Consider the following 18,778-nt stretch of genomic DNA (forward strand, 5'->3'; position numbering starts at 1 on the left):
CGTCAAGCTTGTTTTCCAGAGACTGGACTTTGGCTAGCAGGATGCTAGGCAGCGTCCTTTGTTCTTCCTCAGGATCTCGGTTGGCCAGCCAGGATCCAGAGTTAAAAATGTCAGAAAGTGGGTGGCTTGTAAACCAATAGAAATAAGAGTATTCTTATCGTAGCTAATAATGTCCATGGTGATGAGTAAAAGTGGTTAGGGTATGATAAATAGCGAAAAATAAACAAAAACAAAGAGAGTGTAGTTGGAGCAGTTGTGATGCCATTGAACATCAAGGCTAGGATCTCTGGGATTCTTTGGCAGTGTGGGGCGCCTTCTATAGGTTTGCCCCCTGCTCAAGTGAGCCTTCATGTGCCTGATAAGGGGCTGTGAGTGCGGTCTAGACCCACTACTTTCTACCTCAGTCTGACGAGACCTGTGTGGCTGACCCACTGATGGGACCTTATTTTCTTTTGTTTGTCTTTAGACAGTGAGAACTTAATTTTTTTTCTAGGGAATCTTGGGCCAAAGGACAAATTTGGTACATGGGGCAAATTTTGTAAGGTCATTTTTCATGACTTTCACAAGATTATGAATGGGACAGGACATGATGCTGAAAATGGTGGTTGTGTTACACAAGTTCCATCCCTCAGTAAAACAAGCCAATCACCTTTTCGATCAGGACATTACCAGAAAACATTTGTCCTATTTGATTTCACACTGATGCATATGTGCATATACATAGTGCTTTGTTGCACCAGTTATGGAGAAATGTGCATGTGCAGTAGCTAGAGCAACCTGAAAAACTTGTCAAATTTTAATGACCTGTTTCTGGGCAATTATGTAAAGTTTCTGTGTATTACTATTAAAAATAGTTCATTTAAGACCGAAAAAAATTCTTAGAGCAATTTTTAGTTATAAGTCTTGGGAAGGAGAAGGAGTTCATTCTAGAAGTAAATCTTAAGCACAAAGCATGGTGAGCTAAAGCAAATAATATTAATAATACTAGTCTGAATTTTAAACACACAGTGTCCCTCATAAAATTAAAACACACCGTTTAACCAAAACCACTGTGTGCTGACCCTGAGAGTACAGCTAATCTAATCTATTTGTTGTCTTTTTTATTATTCCTAGAAAATATTCACCTAGAAATCGATGATAGGAACACAACCAAAATTATTAAAGGTTTATCATCATAGCTTTTATTATATGGTTGATAATAGCAGAAGTATTACATACTATCCAGTTCCTCTTATTTTCTTAACATTAATGGAGAAACAGAAACACTGATGAAATAAGAAGAGGAACTGGGTGTCATAAAGGCCTTTTACTATTCCATTAAAAATCCCATGAATGTTTGTTCAGTCTATTTTAACACAAAGTATGCAATTCTAGTCTCTAGTCACAACAAGCTTTTATGTGTATTGGGTATTGGGAATTTCTGCACTATTGCATATAACACAATACAAGCAGCAGCAGTGCTACTGGAGCTGTATAACTGGTGTGTTTCATGTACCCATGCTGGCATTAATGCAGCTGCATAAGCGGTTTCAGATGACATTATAATCTTATGTGATTGCGTGGCTGCAAGCAAATGCATTGTCTGCCAGAACAATACTTAAAAACAAGCCGCAACAAAGAGAGCAATTACTCTGAGTGTATCAGAAAGGTGGAAATGAGGGTGGACATAGAGGATAAATAACAAAACAAAAACATAAACGTTGAGCAACTCCAGTGTGGGCTTTATGGAGGGTTACTGCAGGGATGGTACTATGATAAATATTATGTAGATGAGCCAGAGACACCATATGATCAAAATCTTTAAAGATAGTGGTTAAAGTGTTGACTAGTGAAAGGACCAGAAATATACTTCTTTAGCTGTATTTAAGGTGTTTTTAATTATATGAAAGAACAATAATAATTAACGAAAGCATACAAAGTGATTTCAGCTTCATTTGTACCATCTAGTGTTAGGAATCAGGTCACTGTGATTCTTAGAATGAATTTTAGCTTGATTCTTTCATTGTATTATGAATAAGCATAATATGCCTTTAACAAACAGTTTAAATAAACTATAGAAATCATGGTGAATATAAAAAGACAGTAAACAACAGATTGATTAGAATCTAGGCTTAACTTCTAAACAGCATAATATGGCAAAAAAAACGACTGTTTTAAAAAAAATATTATGACGACGCAAACTTTAGTAACTGTCTTAAGCTTTCTTATTATATACAGTACATACAAATGTCTCTATGCAAATTACTAATGCACAAGCACATTATTTCAGTGAAAGCATTGTTTTTGTTTGAAAAACAAAACAAATACAGCTAGGATGCAGGAAGCGGGCTGTGCTATAACTCATACAATAAGGCACGTGCAAGTTCACTGAAGGCACTGAAGTTTGCTTTTAAGGGTCTGAGAGCATCCTGAAAAGAGCATCATTAGTGAGTGTGCTTTGTTGTGTATCAGAATATGTCTGTACATGTTATACCATAACATAGTCATTGATCCAGAGATGAGTGGCAAAGTGCCTTGATCGAATCTGAAAAAGCTAAGATCGCACACATACCCTCACATATACAGACACACCCATCTTCTCTGCATTCTGCCTTGATCCTCTTTTCTTGATTGTAGTCACCACTAGACCAGCCAGTAGCTAACTTTTTTCTCACTTCCAGGATTTTTACATCTCTGCACATGATGTAGTAAAAAAGTGTAAAAAAAAAAAAGAGTATGTAAACAAAATATGGACATAAAAATGTCTAACTAGGTCACCAAAATGTAAATACAGTAGGTTTTGGATGTAATGTTTGTGTTTACCTCTGTCCAAGTCAGTGACCTTGGAAGAGCAAAGCTTGGACATCTCAGCCTCTTTCAGAAGGTTGTTTTTAAACTCTAAGGAGATAAAAGAGAATGTTAGCCAGCTCAGCTCAGTTTACAATTAGTTTTAGTAATGGGGGGGAGTATTAGGGGAACTCACCAAGTTTTTTCTCCTCCTGATTGCATGTCTTCACTTCTTGGATCTCGCTGTGATAGTCCTTGCTTGTATGAGCTACACAGCCCCTTCATGAGCAAAACAATTCAGTCTGTAACTCTGAGCAGACCTTTTATTGATTGGTCAGTGGTTTTGACCAATTTTTGGGTGGTGTGCTAATAGCTTCAGATACTCACGTGTATGTCACAAATGGTGGCTGTACTTTTTTTGCTGCACATGGATAATATTCCATAGCTGATGCCAGACATAGACATAAAAATGTAAATTCAACCATTAAGAAAAATAAGAATCTAAAAATGAACATGCCAAACAGAGCTGCTAACCTCGAGCTTTCCATCTGTGGGTAAGAAGGACAATGGCAAGAATAATGAGGGCCAGCAGGAGAAGTGTGGCGAGGATGTAGCCCAGCTCCTGCAGAAAGTGACTCTGGTGCTCCGGCAAGATAAAATTGATGACATGAGGCCGCGTGTCCACTGCATTCGTTACTGTAAAAAAAGAACCTCCTGTTAAATCTCTCTTACTATAATCTTTTGGCTACTGTATTTTGCTGATAGCTATTAATCTTCTGTAGTAGCATGGCTCTAAAAGTAGTTCCAGCTGTGTTTTTTCTAACGCATTAGTGTTTCTATAGTAAGTGCTCATACACAGAGTTATTCTACATAGTCTAAGGGAAAAGGATGTTAAAAGAATAGCTGCTGTAGAAAGAATATAGCATATATAATAGCTGCAGGAACTAACCTGTCTCATGGACATTCCATAACATTAAATGTAAATAGTTAAAAAGCATGATGTTTCATTCATTAGTCACTCTCACATCACTGTGGTCTAAGTGGAATTACACAATTATTAACCTCAAGAGGGCACTGTGCTCTCATGAAGCCTCTTTTTTTGGAGTAGTATTCATGCCAATACAGTCTGGAAAAACAATTATCAGCTAAAACTAAATGCAGAAATGCCAGTTTTGCACACCATAACACTAAAATATTTCAGGTCTCGGAAAGAATACAGCAAAAACATTTAGCTGTCTAAACAAGTTAAACAAACTTGCCAAGAAATGTAAATTTACTACAAAGCTATTCAAAAAATGAGCCTCTTCCCATCATTAGTCTGCCTGTGTTTAGTCTAGATTTGTTTAATCCAATTCACAGGCCTAAAAAATAGGGGAAAGCTACAGGCCTGGAAGAAATTATTCACTCTGAATAATTCTGAGCTATGTCCTGAGCAGAATCTCAATTTTCCTTAGTTAAGGCATGCCAAACTTATGGGCACATTTGTAGCAGTTTAAGAACAAAGAACATTCAAAGCTGCCAAAATCAGGTGCAAACAGTTACAGAGTTCAAGCGAAAAAAAAAAGAAAAAAAAAAAGGTTAAGGTGTAGTGTGTTAGTGTGCACTCTTTTTTTTCCCCTGTGCTCCTTTCTTTTCATCTATGAGCTTGTGGTTATGAATCATAATGAGAAACAGACTCTCAGCTGTGTTGTGACTTTTACGTTATAGTAAGAGAAAATATGAAATTTTAAGGGCAAGCAAAAAACAGGAAGAGCGAGATGAAATATCCCAATGTGACATACCAAAAACACATGCTTTTGAATTTTGAGAGGAATTTTTTTTCCTCCTCAATTCCTCCTTTATCCACAATAAAGGAATAATTCCAAAACTGCAGCACCCTTGTCTGAGAGTTGAATAGGCTTATTAACCCAAAACACAAGTGACAACGGGCCTTTAAAACAAGAAGACAGACCAATCCATATAACTTGAAAATATATACACTAGATACAAGACAGTAAATAAAGTAAAAAGAGAAGGAAGAAGACAAAGAAAGAGGAAAGGCATAGGAGAAGGAAAGACTGTCTGGTGCCTACTGTTATGATTGGAGAGCTGAGTAGAGGGACAGTTTAAGAAGAAAATTGAATGCTGTAGTCATAATAATTGAGTGAAAGCACCTTAGAGGGTTCTCTGGTTGTCACTCCACCAAACTAAAATGTACAGCTCACATTTCAGCACATTTCTTGCAGAATTGACTCGATTTGAATGCTCTTGTTGTTATCATATGGCATGTCAGCCTTAACACATTTATTGTGCACTAACACACTTAAGGAATTTTAACACTCTCTAGCAATTAAGATTTGTTGTTTAAAGCTGCCTAATTTGCCCCTAGGACTCAACAACATCCATTTGGTAAAAATGCTACACAAAGCACCTTGGCACTGTAATCTTCTTCACTGCCACTTACTGTAACTGCCACATTTCTCATTGTGAAAATGTTCACCAGGGAGGGGGTGGTGGTTGGTAGACTGCAATTTTCAATGCACTGTAAGGCTGGCTGCTATTGCACCACTATCATTATTCAATTGTACCCACCACTTCAGCCTAACCACAGTGCAAAATCCTGCTGTAAAGGGGATCCAACACAGCACTGACATCATCCCTAATGGCCATGTGCTTCATCCCTAAGATGAAGCACATATCATATTTTCTGTGAGGTGCTATGGATTATCCTGCTCCTTCAGAAGTTTCAATGTTTTTAAATAAATCATTCCCTATTTGCACAAGTAAAAAATGTGTTTATTTTATGTAAGAATTCAGTTCAATACTTCAACCAGTTAGAGAGGAGCTCACTTCATGCAGAGTCAATTTGCCTTCCTAGGCTTTTCAGCCTTCAGTGGATCTCTTCATACAAAGTAGAGCTATTTGAGCTCTTGGATTGATTTGGCTTCTCTCAAGAAAAAGTCAGACTTTTACACAGTGAGCAATCCAGTATGTCCTGGAACGTCATGATTTTATGGCCAAGTGGTCATGAAGCAGTGTTTGGTATCTTTGTTCAAAAGTACAGCAGTGTTCAGTAGTTTTTCTCTTTACTCCCCACCCTAAGGGATGTGCTGTTATCTCAATGGATTCCACTGTGGTTTGTGCAGAGCCTTGTCCAGGGCACTCAGACATGTCTCAACTACAGAAAATGACTTTCTCATATTCTCCAATTAGTGATTTTTAACTGAACAATATTTACCTCATAAATCTACTGCTTATGTATATTTCCCATCCTTCCCTCTCTCTTAACTTCATTTCTTTTTCTTATAACCAAAATGAAAGAATCATCTATCCTAATTGTTCTGTCTGGCAGGACTCCAGGAAAAACATACACATATGGTGAAGGGTGTGGGGTGAACTGAGGGAACTGGGGCAGAAGGAAGGAACATAGGAATGGGAGTAGAAGATAAAAGCAGGAGAAATGAGGCTCAATATACTGAGCTATTCATTATTTAAAAGCAAGTATGACTGTAGACTAAAAGTATATCTACAGGCTAGACTCTAGATTCATCTAGTCTCTCTCCAACTATTTCCAACTCACCCAATTTACAAAATTTCCTTAACCCAACTTGAAAGAAGGATAACACTGAGTCAGACAGAGCAAATGGAGGGCAAGAAGAAAGGAAAAACAGACAGTGAGAAATGGCAACAGCTGCTGGGTAAGTAGATTGAGGTCAGTTCTATATTTACTGACCATGGTTAGAAGAAGGATATTGTAAAACATGTTTAAATACACAAACCAGTATTGAGCCTTTCCCATAAAACATATAAAACAGCAACCACTGGGAACACAGGCAAAAAGCCCACATCCTTACAAACACATGGGCTTCCCATTACCTCGATACACACTTCAAAACAATGCTAACTATAAATCATGAGCAAGGGAGACATATAATTCAGCAGTAATCACTCTCCACTGTTTTATACATTATCTTCTTGTCAGATACTTCCACCTACACTTTGGAAAAATTGGTCAGTTAGAAATACAGTGTTATTGTACACATGGGGTACATTTACTTATCATATTTTGCAAAGAAACTAATTGTAACCAATTAAACATGTTTGTAATGTGATCAGACATAATTAGGAGCTACTGTATGTACTAACCTGAGCATTCAGCTCCATTGATCACTGATAGAAACACAAAGTGAGAATTTGGTGTTTATTCATTATTTTTATTGTTGTTGTTATTTGTTTGTTTTTTAAAATTAGGATATATCCTGAATCTTGTATTTTATAGTGTTTATAGGGGCAAACCATGCAGAGGAGGAGAAAATGTGCTCTTTGCATATGGCTGCAGCATGTGGATTGTGAATTCTCACCAGCCACTTTATTAGGAAGAGCTACATACCTGCTTATTCATACAATTATCCATCCAGCCATTAATGTGGCAACAGCACAATGGATAAAAATCATGCAGATACAGGTCAAGAGCATCAGCTAATGCTCACATCAAACATTAGAATGGGGGAAAATGTTATCTCAGTGACTTTAACCATGGTGTGTTTTTTTTGGTGCCAGATGGGCTGGTTTGAGAAACTGCTGATCTCCTGGGATTTTCATGCAGAATAGTCTGTAGAGTTTATATAGAATGGTGTGAAAAACAAAAACATCCAGTGAGCAGCAGGGTTGCTGATGGAAATGACTTGTTGATGAGAGAGGTCAGAAGAGAATGGCCAGACTAATACATTTTTACTAATAAAGTGCTGGTGAGTGTATTTAACCACTTGCATGGTGGAGGATTTTGTACTCTTTTATCAATACACTACCACTACTCCACAGAAAATATACTGTAAGCCCTATCAGTCAGCTGCTTATTGTGCCACTAAAAATTTATATAAAAACTGCAAGTGGATGCATACAGTCCCCTCTAGGCCAAGACATTTTGATTTTATGTTATATGAGACAATAGATCAGAATTTGTAATACTGGAACAGATAGTCTTAAAGTAAATTAAAGTAAATAAACAACTTGCAACAACTGCATCAAGCCGGGCAAAACCACTGACATCAAAAATTGTTGCATTCTTCTTTTGTGATGCTTTTCCAGGCTTGTACGGCAGCTTCTTTCAGTTGTTGTTTGTTCTGGAGTTTTCTCCCTTCAGTCTCCTCTTCAGAAGGTGAAATGCATGTTCAATTGAGTTAAGGTCCGGTGACTAACTTGGCTAGTCTAAAACCATCCACTTTTTTTCCCCTGATGAAGTCCTTTGTTGGCAGTGTGTTTTGGGGCATTGTGTGGCTGGATGATGAAGTTCCTCCCAATTAGATTGGATGTATTTCTATGTAAATTGTTAGACAAATGTTTCTGTAGACCTCTGAATTCATTCTGCTGCTAAAATCATGAGTTACATCATCAATAAATAATAGTGAGCCTGTTATAGAATGACGCTACCTCCAACATGTTTGAACAATGAGCTTGGATGTTTTGGATCATGAGCAGATCCTTTCTTTCTCCAAATTTTGACCTTTCCTCACTTTGGTAGAGGTTCATCTTGGTTACAGAACTTTTGTGTCTCACCTCTGTATTTCTTTGTGAATTCCAATCTCTCCTTCCAATTCTTACTGCTGATGAGTGGTTTACATCTTGTGATATGGCCCCTATATTTCTGCTCTCAAAGTGTTCTTTGAAAAATGGATTGTGATACCTTCACCTCTGCCCTGTGGAGGTTGTTGATGTCACTTATTGCTGTTTTTGGGTTTTTCTTCACAGCTCGCACAATGTTGCTATCAAGTTCTGTTGTTTTCCTTGGCTGACTTGCTGTTAGAACACCTGTGGTTTCTTTCTTTTTCAGGACATTCCAAATTGTTGTATTGGCTATGACTAATGCTTGTGCGGTGTTTGTGATCGATTTTCTCTCCTTTCTCAAGTTCAAAATGGCTTGCTTTTCTCCCAGAGACAGCTCTCTGATTTTCATGTTGGCTTATCTTTTTTAACAATAAGTGCAGTCTTCACAGGTAAATCCTTGGGCTCAAACCAAGAGTAGACATTCAGAGCTATTAGCTGTTTAAACAATCTCTCTAACAGGGCACACCTTGGCAACAAGAAAGAACTGTCAGTCATACGTTCCAATATTTTTGACCACTTGAAAAATGGGTGGGTTGAAACAAAAGGTGCCATGTATTAAGTTGTTTAACACATCTAGCTGTAAATATCAGGAAATGAAAACTGAAATTCTGATCTATCATTTGATCTCAACCCCAAATGTCTTCAGTGAAAAGCAGAAAAACAAAGAATGGGCCTTGCCATTCCAATACTTTTAATAAAATAATAATAACAATTTAACAATAATAATAATAATAAAACCATTCTTACTGTGGTTTTCATTGGGCAGCACATGAGGGGCATCTGTGGGCTCCTGCAGGACAGGTGGACCGACAGTGAGCTGGAAGATGCGTCTCTCATGCAAGCCACAGTAGTGGTGATGCAGGTGGCAGGAGTACAGGCCCTGATCCGCAGGCTGTAGGTCTGAGATGATGAGTGAGAAGTTGCCATAGGAGAAAGCAGAGGCTGAGATGTTCATCTTCTGCTGGATGAAGAGTGGCCCATAGTGGCGTCGCTCTCCTGAGGCATACAGGTCAATGAGGCGATCGGCTCGGTCATGCTGGACTCCCGGCGCTTGGCGGTCCCAGTGAACAACCTGCTGCTCCTCCTCGTTGTTGCCTTCCATCCAGATTGACCGGCGGTTCACGCAAGGCAACACCACTGTGCTTCCCACTAACACCACATACACAGCCTTCTGGCCATCCCAGAAACGCCGCTCCTTGCGAGCTGTATGAAAAAATTTGCAACTGTTAATCAGATTTCCTGACTAAAAATAATATTCAGAAAGGATCCTGGATCAGTTGTACACAGAACGGGTTAAAATGTTCTAGGCAACTAAAACTGTTTTGAGAGAAAACAAAAGAAGAACAATTCTTCTGAGATAAATAACTACTTCTACATGTCTTGATACTTTTCTTTTACTATTTTACTTGCATACACTTCTTCAGATTACTTCACTTTAATTAACCCAACTAGTGCTAAAATTATGAAAACAACGAAGTTTGGATTAGTTAGGCCTTACTTTTACTCATTAATATTTTTGAGATAGGAATCTCAATATTTATTATATAAGATAAGAATCCCAACACTTTATTATGCATGAATAACATGTACTCTCTCCTCTGAAAGTATTAGAATGGCAAGGCCAATTCTTCTGTTTATGCTATACACTTTGCTATGCTCACTATGAAGACATTTGGGTGTGAGATCAAAAGATGAATGAGACAATGGATGAGAATTTTAGCTTTAATTTCCTGATATTTAAATCTAGATGTGTTAAACAACTTAGAAGATGGCAGACCACCCAATCTTTAGTGTAGCAAAAATATTGGAACAGATAGTATTAAAGTAAATTAAAGTAAATGACACTTAATATTTGGTTGCATATCCATTGGTTGCAATAACTGCATCAAGCTAGCAACCCACTGACATCACCAAACTGTTGCATTCTTTTTTGTGATGCTTGGCAGACAGGATGTTTCTGTAGACTTCTGAGTCCATTCCAGAAGCAGCTATGCAAGCCCAAGCCATGACACTACCTCCATCATGCTTGAACAATGAACTTGTATGTTTTGGATCATGAACAGATCCTTTCTTTCTCCAGACTTTGGCCGTTCCTTCAGTCTGATAGAGATTCCAGAATTTTCAAGAAATGTTGTGGCTCATCTCTGTATTTCTTTGCAAATTCCAATCTGGCCCTCCGATTATTAATGCTTGTAATAATCTTGTAGTATGGCCTCTTGAAACTTTTTTCGAAAGGTGGGTTGTGATACCTTCACCTCTAACTTGTGGATGTTGTTGGTGATGTCACTGACTGTTGTTTTTGGGCTTTTATTCACAGCTCTCACAATGTTTCTGTCATCAGCTGCTTTTGTTTTCCTTGGCTGACCTGTTCAGTACCTTGTTGTTAGTACACCAGTGATTTCTTTCTTTTTCAGGACATTCCAATTTGTTGTATTGGCTATGCCTAATGCTTGTGCAATGGCTCTGGTTGATTTTCCCTCTATTCTCAGCTTCAGAATGACTTGCATTTCTCCCATAGACAGCTCTCTCGAATATTTCTGATCACTTGAAAAATGGATGGTTTCAAAAAGTGTCATGTTTTAAGTTATTTAACACATATGGATGTAAATGTCAGGAAATGAAAGCTGAAATTCTGATTTATCATCTCATTCATCTTCCGATCTCAAACCCAAAAGTTTTCAGTATATGGCCAAAACAAAAGAATTGGCACTGCTGTGCCAATATTTTCAGAGGGGACTGTATAATTAAGTATAAGCAATCAAAAAAGATATAGTTTATTTTATGGCACATTTAAGTGAATATTTGAGGAAAGCCACCTGATTTGGTGATATTGAGCTGAACTTTGATAGACTCAAAGAGATGGCAGTAATGATGGTGGAGGTTGCAGGAGTAGATGCCTCTGTCACTCACCGCCACATCTGCAATAAAGACCACAGTGTATCTGCTCAGTCGCTGACCCAAAAGAAAAGGGATTTTTTTGTTCCAGCTCAGAAAAAATAATGCTCACTCTTTATAATGAGTGAAAAGTTTCCATCCTTAAAAGCAGTCTTGGGCATGCTGATGCGTCCCTGGTTGTAGGCATTATAAATACGCTGATCCCCGGCTGAGAACATGTCCAGGACACGCTCCATGGCATAGTTTGGGGTACTCCGGAGCAGATCCCAGTGCACCACACGCTGACGGTCCTTCAGTCTGTCCTGGGTCCATACCATGCGCTGGCTATGGCACTGCAGCACTGCTTGAGACCCCTGGGAGGCGCTGATATTGTACATGGCCATGACCACACTACCACCATCACTCTGACCTTGGACTGAGGGAAAATCATTTCAACATATATAGATACAGTGGATACAAAAAGTCTACACACTTCTTTTGAAACTGCAGGTTTTTGTTATGTAAAAATGAAACTAAGATAAATCATATCAGATCATTTTTCCACCTTTAATGTGATATAGCAACCAACAAAATTGTAAAAAAAAAAAAAAAAAAAGTGTAAAACAAACAGAAACGTTTTAGGGGAAAAAAGAAAAAAATGAAAAGGAAAAAAACCTGGTTGCACAAGTGTGCACAACCTTTTATAATGTGATATTGTGCTTAACCAATCACTCAATGCTTAACCAATCACTCAATGATTGAGTGTTCAATGAGTAATTATCATACACCTCTATGGAGTTAATTTTGTGCCAAAGGTTTCAAAGAAACTAATAACGTCCACAAGCAAATTATTAATTTTCAAAATGTTAAAATATTTTGCCAATGCAAGTAATGAGAATCAAATAAAAATTTATTTTTAAAAACCATTACCTCTGAATCACACTCATTTTGCTTTCTTTTTTTTCTATTTGCAGATTTTTCTGATTTATTTATTTATTTATTTTTTGCTTCTGGAATTAATCTTTTGCTTCTGCAACCTTTTTTGCTTCTGACTTTTGTTAGTTTTTAGGTGGAAGGAGGGCTTAGAAGAATCTCTATGGGTCAACTGATTTTGGAGTGGGAGGTGCTCTGAAAATTAGCCACACCCACTCCATTAAAGGAGGAGCTGCCTTTGACATGGCAGAACGAATGGAGCCAAGTACTCAGCAGCAGGGAAAATGTATTGTAGTTGCATTGAAAAGCTGACGAACAAACATTTGGGTGGCTACTGACCTGTAAATGCATTCACATATACTTCTTTACCATACAAGTGTCATCATTCCATCTAGTTAAGTAGCAGTTTAAAAAGATAACGAGGTGATGAGGCTGAACTTCTTATTCACCAGTTTCTTGAGAGAATGGTATAGGAATTAAGCAGAAAGTGCATTTTGCCTGCATCCGATAGTCTCAAAAGCCATGTTCTCAGGCCAAATATTAAAAAATCCTACAGTTAAATTTCTTCATATTGAGTATTTCTACAACACATTATCCTTATTTTCATATGAAACTGTCAGATTTTTAGGACGTTTTGAGAATGAAGAGAAAAAGGTGTAAAAAACTGTATGGGATATTAGTGTGCTTCATATTAGTGCACCATCTACAGGCACGAGCTTGTAAGACCTGGACCTTTCAAGGTGGAACTGAAAATCTGAATAAGAAGCCAACTTCTCATCACTTAGCTAATTTTAGCTGTTTAAATTGATACTCAAATGGTTGTAATCAAGACACTTGTATGATAAAGAAATATGTATGAATGCATTTACAAACAATTCAGTAGCTGCTCATATTATTTTTGTCAGCTTTTTAATGCAATTGCAATACAGTTTCCCTGCTGCTGATCACTTGGCTCTGTTTGTTCTGCCATGCGAGAGGCAGCTCCACCATTAATGGGACATGGCTAACCTTCAGAGCACCTCTCAATCCAAGATCAGTTGACCAACAGAGATTTAAATGCCTTCTTCTTCTAACTCCATGTACCTGTCATCAATGAAGTGATGCTGATTAACCCCAAGTAAAGATCAGCTGTCTCTGTAGGACTTTCTGGAAATCTTCTTAGTTTCATCTGTCTGCTGAAGCTATGGTCCAGTGAGCTTACAAAGAGCTTACAAAGAATGTACGAGATCTTATTGTCGAAAAGTATCAATCAGGAGAGGGGTACAAAAAATTTCCAAAACATTAGATGCACCATGGAACACTGTGAAGGCCATCATCAACAAGTGGAGAAAATGGGGCACCACAGTGACATTACCAAGTACACTATGTTCCTCCAAAATTGAGGAAAGCATAAGAAGAATTTTAAAAGGGGTGGGTAGACCTTTTTAAATCCATTTTACATATCGTGAATTATTAAGTCATATATTTCTATACATAACAAGTCTTGTAGAAGTAATGCTAGATGAGTACTATGTATAAATAGGCAAAGAGAAAAAAGAATATAGTGTCAGTGTATAAAGTGCGACTGGAAGACTCACCAGTGGTGAAGATGGTGAAGAGAGACGTCACAGCAACTGTAACAGAAGTAAACACAGAAAATTGCTTAAATCACACAAATACACAACCCAGAAATCATGAGTTATCTCACATGCATTAAACTAGGCCCCCTTTATACTTCTTCTGAGGCTGAGTCCCACCTGAGGGTCAATATGTTCCCAGTCACATCTTGTTTGTAATGTTGACTGCTGGTTTACCAGTTACTTCGGAAAAATCTGCAGAGGGCCAAAGGCATTTGCCAAGCTGACACACAGATGTGGCAGTCAATCATGTCAATTCTCTGTTAGGCTACATAATCATTTTCCATGAACAGTACAAAAATATATGAGAAATTTGAAATAGAATATTAAAAGTAAAGTACTACTGGGTCTGACACTGGGTTTACATCTTTCAGTGGATATGCAGTTAATCAGTAAACTAGAGGCAAGTCAGTCAATTCCCCCTCTGGTCTACAGGTATATTTTTCTCATGTAAAGTGAGTATTGCTGTTTTAAATCTAGGAAAATGCCTACAAATGTCACTTTTGGTCTCCATCACACATCTCCAGTTAATGCGGTCTCAGGCAAAACTTACACAAATGATATTACAATAAATATTTGAATTAAACCTCACATAAGCCCAATTCATGCTTATTCAACCTCAATTATTTTTGAGACAGATGTCTTGTGTCCCGTAACATGATGGCACAACAGGCACCTAGCTCCAGGGTTCCTGGTTTGATCTTGAGCACAGGTTACTGTTTATGTGAAGTTTTGTGCTATCCTTGTGTTCACATTGGTTTCCTTCAGGTTCTCTGGTTTCTTCCCACCTCCCAAAAAGATGGCAGTAGGTGGATTGGATTGGTTCCTCCAAATTGTCCCTAGATGTGAATAAATGTGTGAATGCCTGGTGTCCCGTCCAGGGTGCACTGTGTTCACAGGATATGAATGAGTATCTTATGACCAAGCCTAACAACATAGTTTTGTATATTTAAAAGTTGCATTCATGAAACAATTACAGCTTCTGATAATTTCTGTGTCCTTATAGAATAGAAACATAATTCAATTCAATTCAATTGTATTTGTATAGCACTTTTAACAATTGACATTGTCACAAAGCAGAAAAATACAGAAATATATAAATTCAGGATATAAATTTTAAATTTATACATTTATAAATTTATTCCTAATGAATTACAATCTATATTTTACAATACATAATTCACAGTAGTGTCATTACAATGATGTACAACCACTCTAATCTTTAAAATATGACTAATCACCTTTACTGCAGCTACTTTTTATATGAACACAGTCAGACGATTATGTGCTGCAATCCAAAAAAGGTCTGGAAGAATATCTTAAGGGATTAAACTTGACTGTCACAAACTTTTTGTCTGGGAGTGGTTGAATGGACAAAGTAAAAGAAATTAAGAGATGATTTAATGGGATGGAAAAACAGATATTTGTAATGATGGCGCAAGTCTTTTTTTTATTGTCCCACCCACACAACCCATAAGGACACAGTATCATTAGGACACTACATTAAAACAAATATATACACAAACAGGAAAAAAGACATAATCCATAGTGGCACAGACATACATTACACACAAACATAATAACATGACAAACAAACCCATTTTGGTTATACAGTGTCTGAGATGATGAGATAAACAGTGTGACGGACACAAAATATGCATTCCCCAGTAAACAAAAAACACCTACTAAAAGCTCCACTCAGTAAGCGTCGAGTTTAACAAGCTCCCTAGACATCTGATTCAGCAACTGTGGTTACTATTTGAAATACTCAGCTTTTTCTCATTATTATTAAAAGCATATCTTAGTAGTTAAAGGGACACGAGTGAGAGAGAGGGAGAGAGAGAGAGAGAGAGAGAGAGAGAGAAAATGTCCAGACGGGAATCTGTTGAGAACTGACACGCACGCACTCACGTGCACACACACACACACACACACACACACACACCCCATAAACCAAGTTGCACAACCTAACTTCTGCATACATGGGTGTTAAGTTCACTCTCTATTTTTCTTCTGTCCATTACGTGCAGAGGGTAGGTGAGAATGAGCTTCACGGAACGAGAGAAGGCCAACTCAGCAGTTTTTGGAATATCTGTTACATTAGATCAGACCTGACAAAGTCAAGTAACCAAAATTGGGAAATATGAAGACACACTTAAATTACAAGAGCTGCGGTTTTTAAACCAAATAAAAAGGAAGGGGATTTTTGTGAATGCACAAATTTGGTATGAAAGTTTATGGATATGGATTTAATTAATTCCTGGTTTCTCTTTAGATTACTTTTCTGTGTCACACTTACAAAAGACTGTATGCCAAAATAAACACACTGTCTAATGTGTTTCTTTTGGCAGTAATGCAGTAGGTGCCACACCTGGACTCAGCTCTTCTTTAAGATCTGCTGAGTGGACAGAACCAAAAAAAACAATTTATTATTATGGGCAACTCTCAGTAAAAAAAAAAAAATCTTGATCTGTAGCAGGCCAATATAAGACAATTACCATGAACCAATGCAGATCAAATCTAAGTACATTATAAGTTCTACAGCTGGGATGCACCAATCCCACTCCATTTTCAATAACAATATCTGAGCACTAGTTTTTGACTGATACCAAAACCAATATACATAACCAATATACCACTGAGCCCTATGTTTATGTATAAGGTCTGTGTTGTTAGTCATCATCACACACAATATTGTCTACAGAGATGGCTCAATACCAGGTTTTCTTTTCTGATACCGATATCGATAGGGAAACCTTGAGTATCAGCCAATACCAATACGCATCTGATCTTGTTTTCTTTAAAAATTACCAAGCTTTCATTTTTCTAATTGAAACTCTTCCCAGTTAAACTCTTTCAAATTGCGTGCATGGCAAGATCTTTTTCTAGAAAGGTTACCATACCATACTTTAGGAAAGCACATATGTCCAATGCTTAAAGCAGGTAATGTTGCTAATTTTCATCAGACTTAGCCACCAAATGAGTCCACCCTAATAACCCTGTAATAACTTTAGACGTTCATGGACTAGTATTAACCCACAAAAAAAACAAACAAAAAAAATCATTGAGATTACAAAAAAAAAACATTCAGTGTGATTAAGTAACTGGTAATTTTAGGCGAAAGACCACAACATTTTCAAAACAAAGCTCTATTCTGACTCAGCTGATAAATCAGTCTTAGTCACCTGTCTTTTTCCTGTTTTTCATTTTGCAAATGACTAATCAGCAGTTTCTTGCTAACACAGCAAAAAAGAAAAAAGTCCACAGTCAAGTTTATAAACATCAATGGACAAGGACATAATGTTTCTTTCCAATATCAGCACAGGTTATAGATGCTAAACCTACATGATATTTAACTACTCAAGAGGTGTTTTCCCCCAGCTTGAACCCTGCATTGTAGAAGAAGAAGAAGCCTTGATTTGTCACATATACACTGTAGTACAGTGAAATTCTTTCCTTTGCATATCCCAGCTTATTAGGAAGTTGGGGTCACAGTGCAGGGACCGCCATGATATGGTAACCCTGGAGCAGAGAGGGTTAAGGGCCTTGCTCAAGGGCCCAACAGTGGCAGCTTGTCAGTACTGGGCATTCTGATCAGTATCCCGGAGCCTTAACCACTGTGCCACCACTGCCCTTTGTATACACTATTCAATTTCCCTGAGCCACACTGTACTCCTTCAGAACAAAAGATCCCAATTTAGAGAGTATGCAGTACACTTTCTCTTTTCCAGAGAATGTCTACAAAAACAGTCATTGCTTCTCATCTCACTTTGTCCACAAATTTGGAAAAATAATTGCATAGCTATTTCACTGAGTACCTTGAGGCCTTGACAAAAAACAGGAGAAAGAAACATTTCTTTTACTCAAAAACTATGAAATGGACATAGATCCCTTTTGCACGAGGTGGTTAGAACATTTGGCCTTGATCAGAGATAAATAATACACACAGACTTACAAGACTTTGTAACGGGATGACAAGTTTTAATGGACAGCTTACGTATAGGCATATAGTCCACTGGGGGATTCTTTAGTGTGTTTAGAACATCACTGATAACTTAAGTAGACTGCAGTCTTCTGGGTCAATCAGTGACACACACACACACACACACATGCCGTTATTGTTGGGACCAATATTTGTTTAAAAATTACAGCATATAAAAAGCTCCTAAGCTTACATATATACATATGTACACACACTCACTTTGAAGCAACAGCAACTCCTGGACCGCAAGACACACACCTGCGTTCTTCATTACGTTTAGTTCCTTTATTTCTATCCAGGTTAGAAATTGTTTATACTTGGTCTTGCAGCCTCCCTGTTTCTCGACTTTTTATAACAAAATCAGCACGAGTTTATGCTCGTACCTGCGTACGGGTCTCGAGTCCGGACCCAGTCTCCACCTACGTGGTCCCGCCTTTGAGCATGCGCTGGTGAGCTCAAAGCGCATGCTCAGTCCAGCTGTAGCGACAGAGTCATCCATCTGCAGGGAGGTCGGCGAAGTTCCCAAACTTAGGATGGTCATTAATATTCATAAAGGTGACGCTAACTGACTGAAACATTTCGGCTGTTGCTGTACGCGACTGCTGTCAAAAGACATCCTGAGGAGAATACTTTGACGGGTACCCCCTCCCCCGCCACCACCATCTCACAAATAGTAATCCATCTAAAACAAACTGAACATCAGCTCTGTTTTTTTTTTTTTTTTTCTTACCCTTAAGACAGCTCTATTTTTGCTCCTCTGTCTCTCCTAGTTCTGTTCCTTCAATCACACCTTAGATCATATCTATAATGTTGTCAATATTTGATGCATCTTCTATTCACTCAACTTTTTCATTAGCCAGAAAAGGGCTGGATAATTGTAGAGATTTATGTATATGCTGTTCTTGTTATTAAATGATTCACCAAGGTTGTGTTCTTATTAGAATGTTCTCTTCCCCCTATTATGTCTACCAGTAGGCCAATTATGCATGTTAAAGGACGCATTGTGTAAATAAAACATAATAAT

At 37.8% G+C, this 18,778-nt stretch overlaps 1 protein-coding gene across 2 annotated transcripts; it reads right to left on the reverse strand.

Moving 5' to 3' along the window:
- Positions 1 to 1,858: 1,858 nt before the first annotated feature.
- On the reverse strand, positions 1,859 to 18,197 carry mxra8a (matrix-remodelling associated 8a). Of its 2 annotated transcripts, XM_053227240.1 has the most exons (11): positions 17,974 to 18,196; positions 13,893 to 13,995; positions 13,734 to 13,769; positions 11,357 to 11,659; positions 11,166 to 11,267; positions 9,097 to 9,552; positions 3,301 to 3,462; positions 3,154 to 3,211; positions 2,963 to 3,045; positions 2,803 to 2,877; positions 1,859 to 2,673 (listed from the first exon to the last, which is right to left on the reverse strand). In XM_053227240.1, exons 4-11 carry the CDS (start codon positions 11,625 to 11,627, stop codon positions 2,666 to 2,668), a joined length of 1,215 nt encoding a protein of 404 aa, XP_053083215.1. In that variant the 5' UTR covers positions 11,628 to 11,659; positions 13,734 to 13,769; positions 13,893 to 13,995; positions 17,974 to 18,196; the 3' UTR covers positions 1,859 to 2,665. The 2 variants fall into 2 exon arrangements, with proteins under 2 accessions (XP_053083215.1, XP_026791573.1); XM_026935772.3 differs by lacking the exon at positions 13,893 to 13,995 and having other exon boundaries at positions 17,974 to 18,197.
- Positions 18,198 to 18,778: the final 581 nt, after the last annotated feature.

The sequence above is a fragment of the Pangasianodon hypophthalmus genome, chromosome 20 (assembly GCF_027358585.1).
Source record: "Pangasianodon hypophthalmus isolate fPanHyp1 chromosome 20, fPanHyp1.pri, whole genome shotgun sequence".
NCBI classification, from domain to species: Eukaryota; Metazoa; Chordata; class Actinopteri; order Siluriformes; family Pangasiidae; genus Pangasianodon; species Pangasianodon hypophthalmus.

What these genes read in the sequence shown, in the direction of transcription:
- mxra8a (XM_026935772.3), bottom strand. Translation starts at nt 18,025, where the DNA reads ATGAAGAACGCAGGTGTGTGTCTTGCGGTCCAGGAGTTGCTGTTGCTT. An exon ending in GCTGCCCAATGAAAACCACA is followed by an intron (nt 3,463 to 9,096) that starts GTAAGAATGGTT and finishes CTTTTTTTACAG; the next exon opens with TAACGAATGCAGTGGACACG. An exon ending in TCAGGAGGAGAAAAAACTTG is followed by an intron (nt 2,878 to 2,962) that starts GTGAGTTCCCCT and finishes TTATCTCCTTAG; the next exon opens with AGTTTAAAAACAACCTTCTG.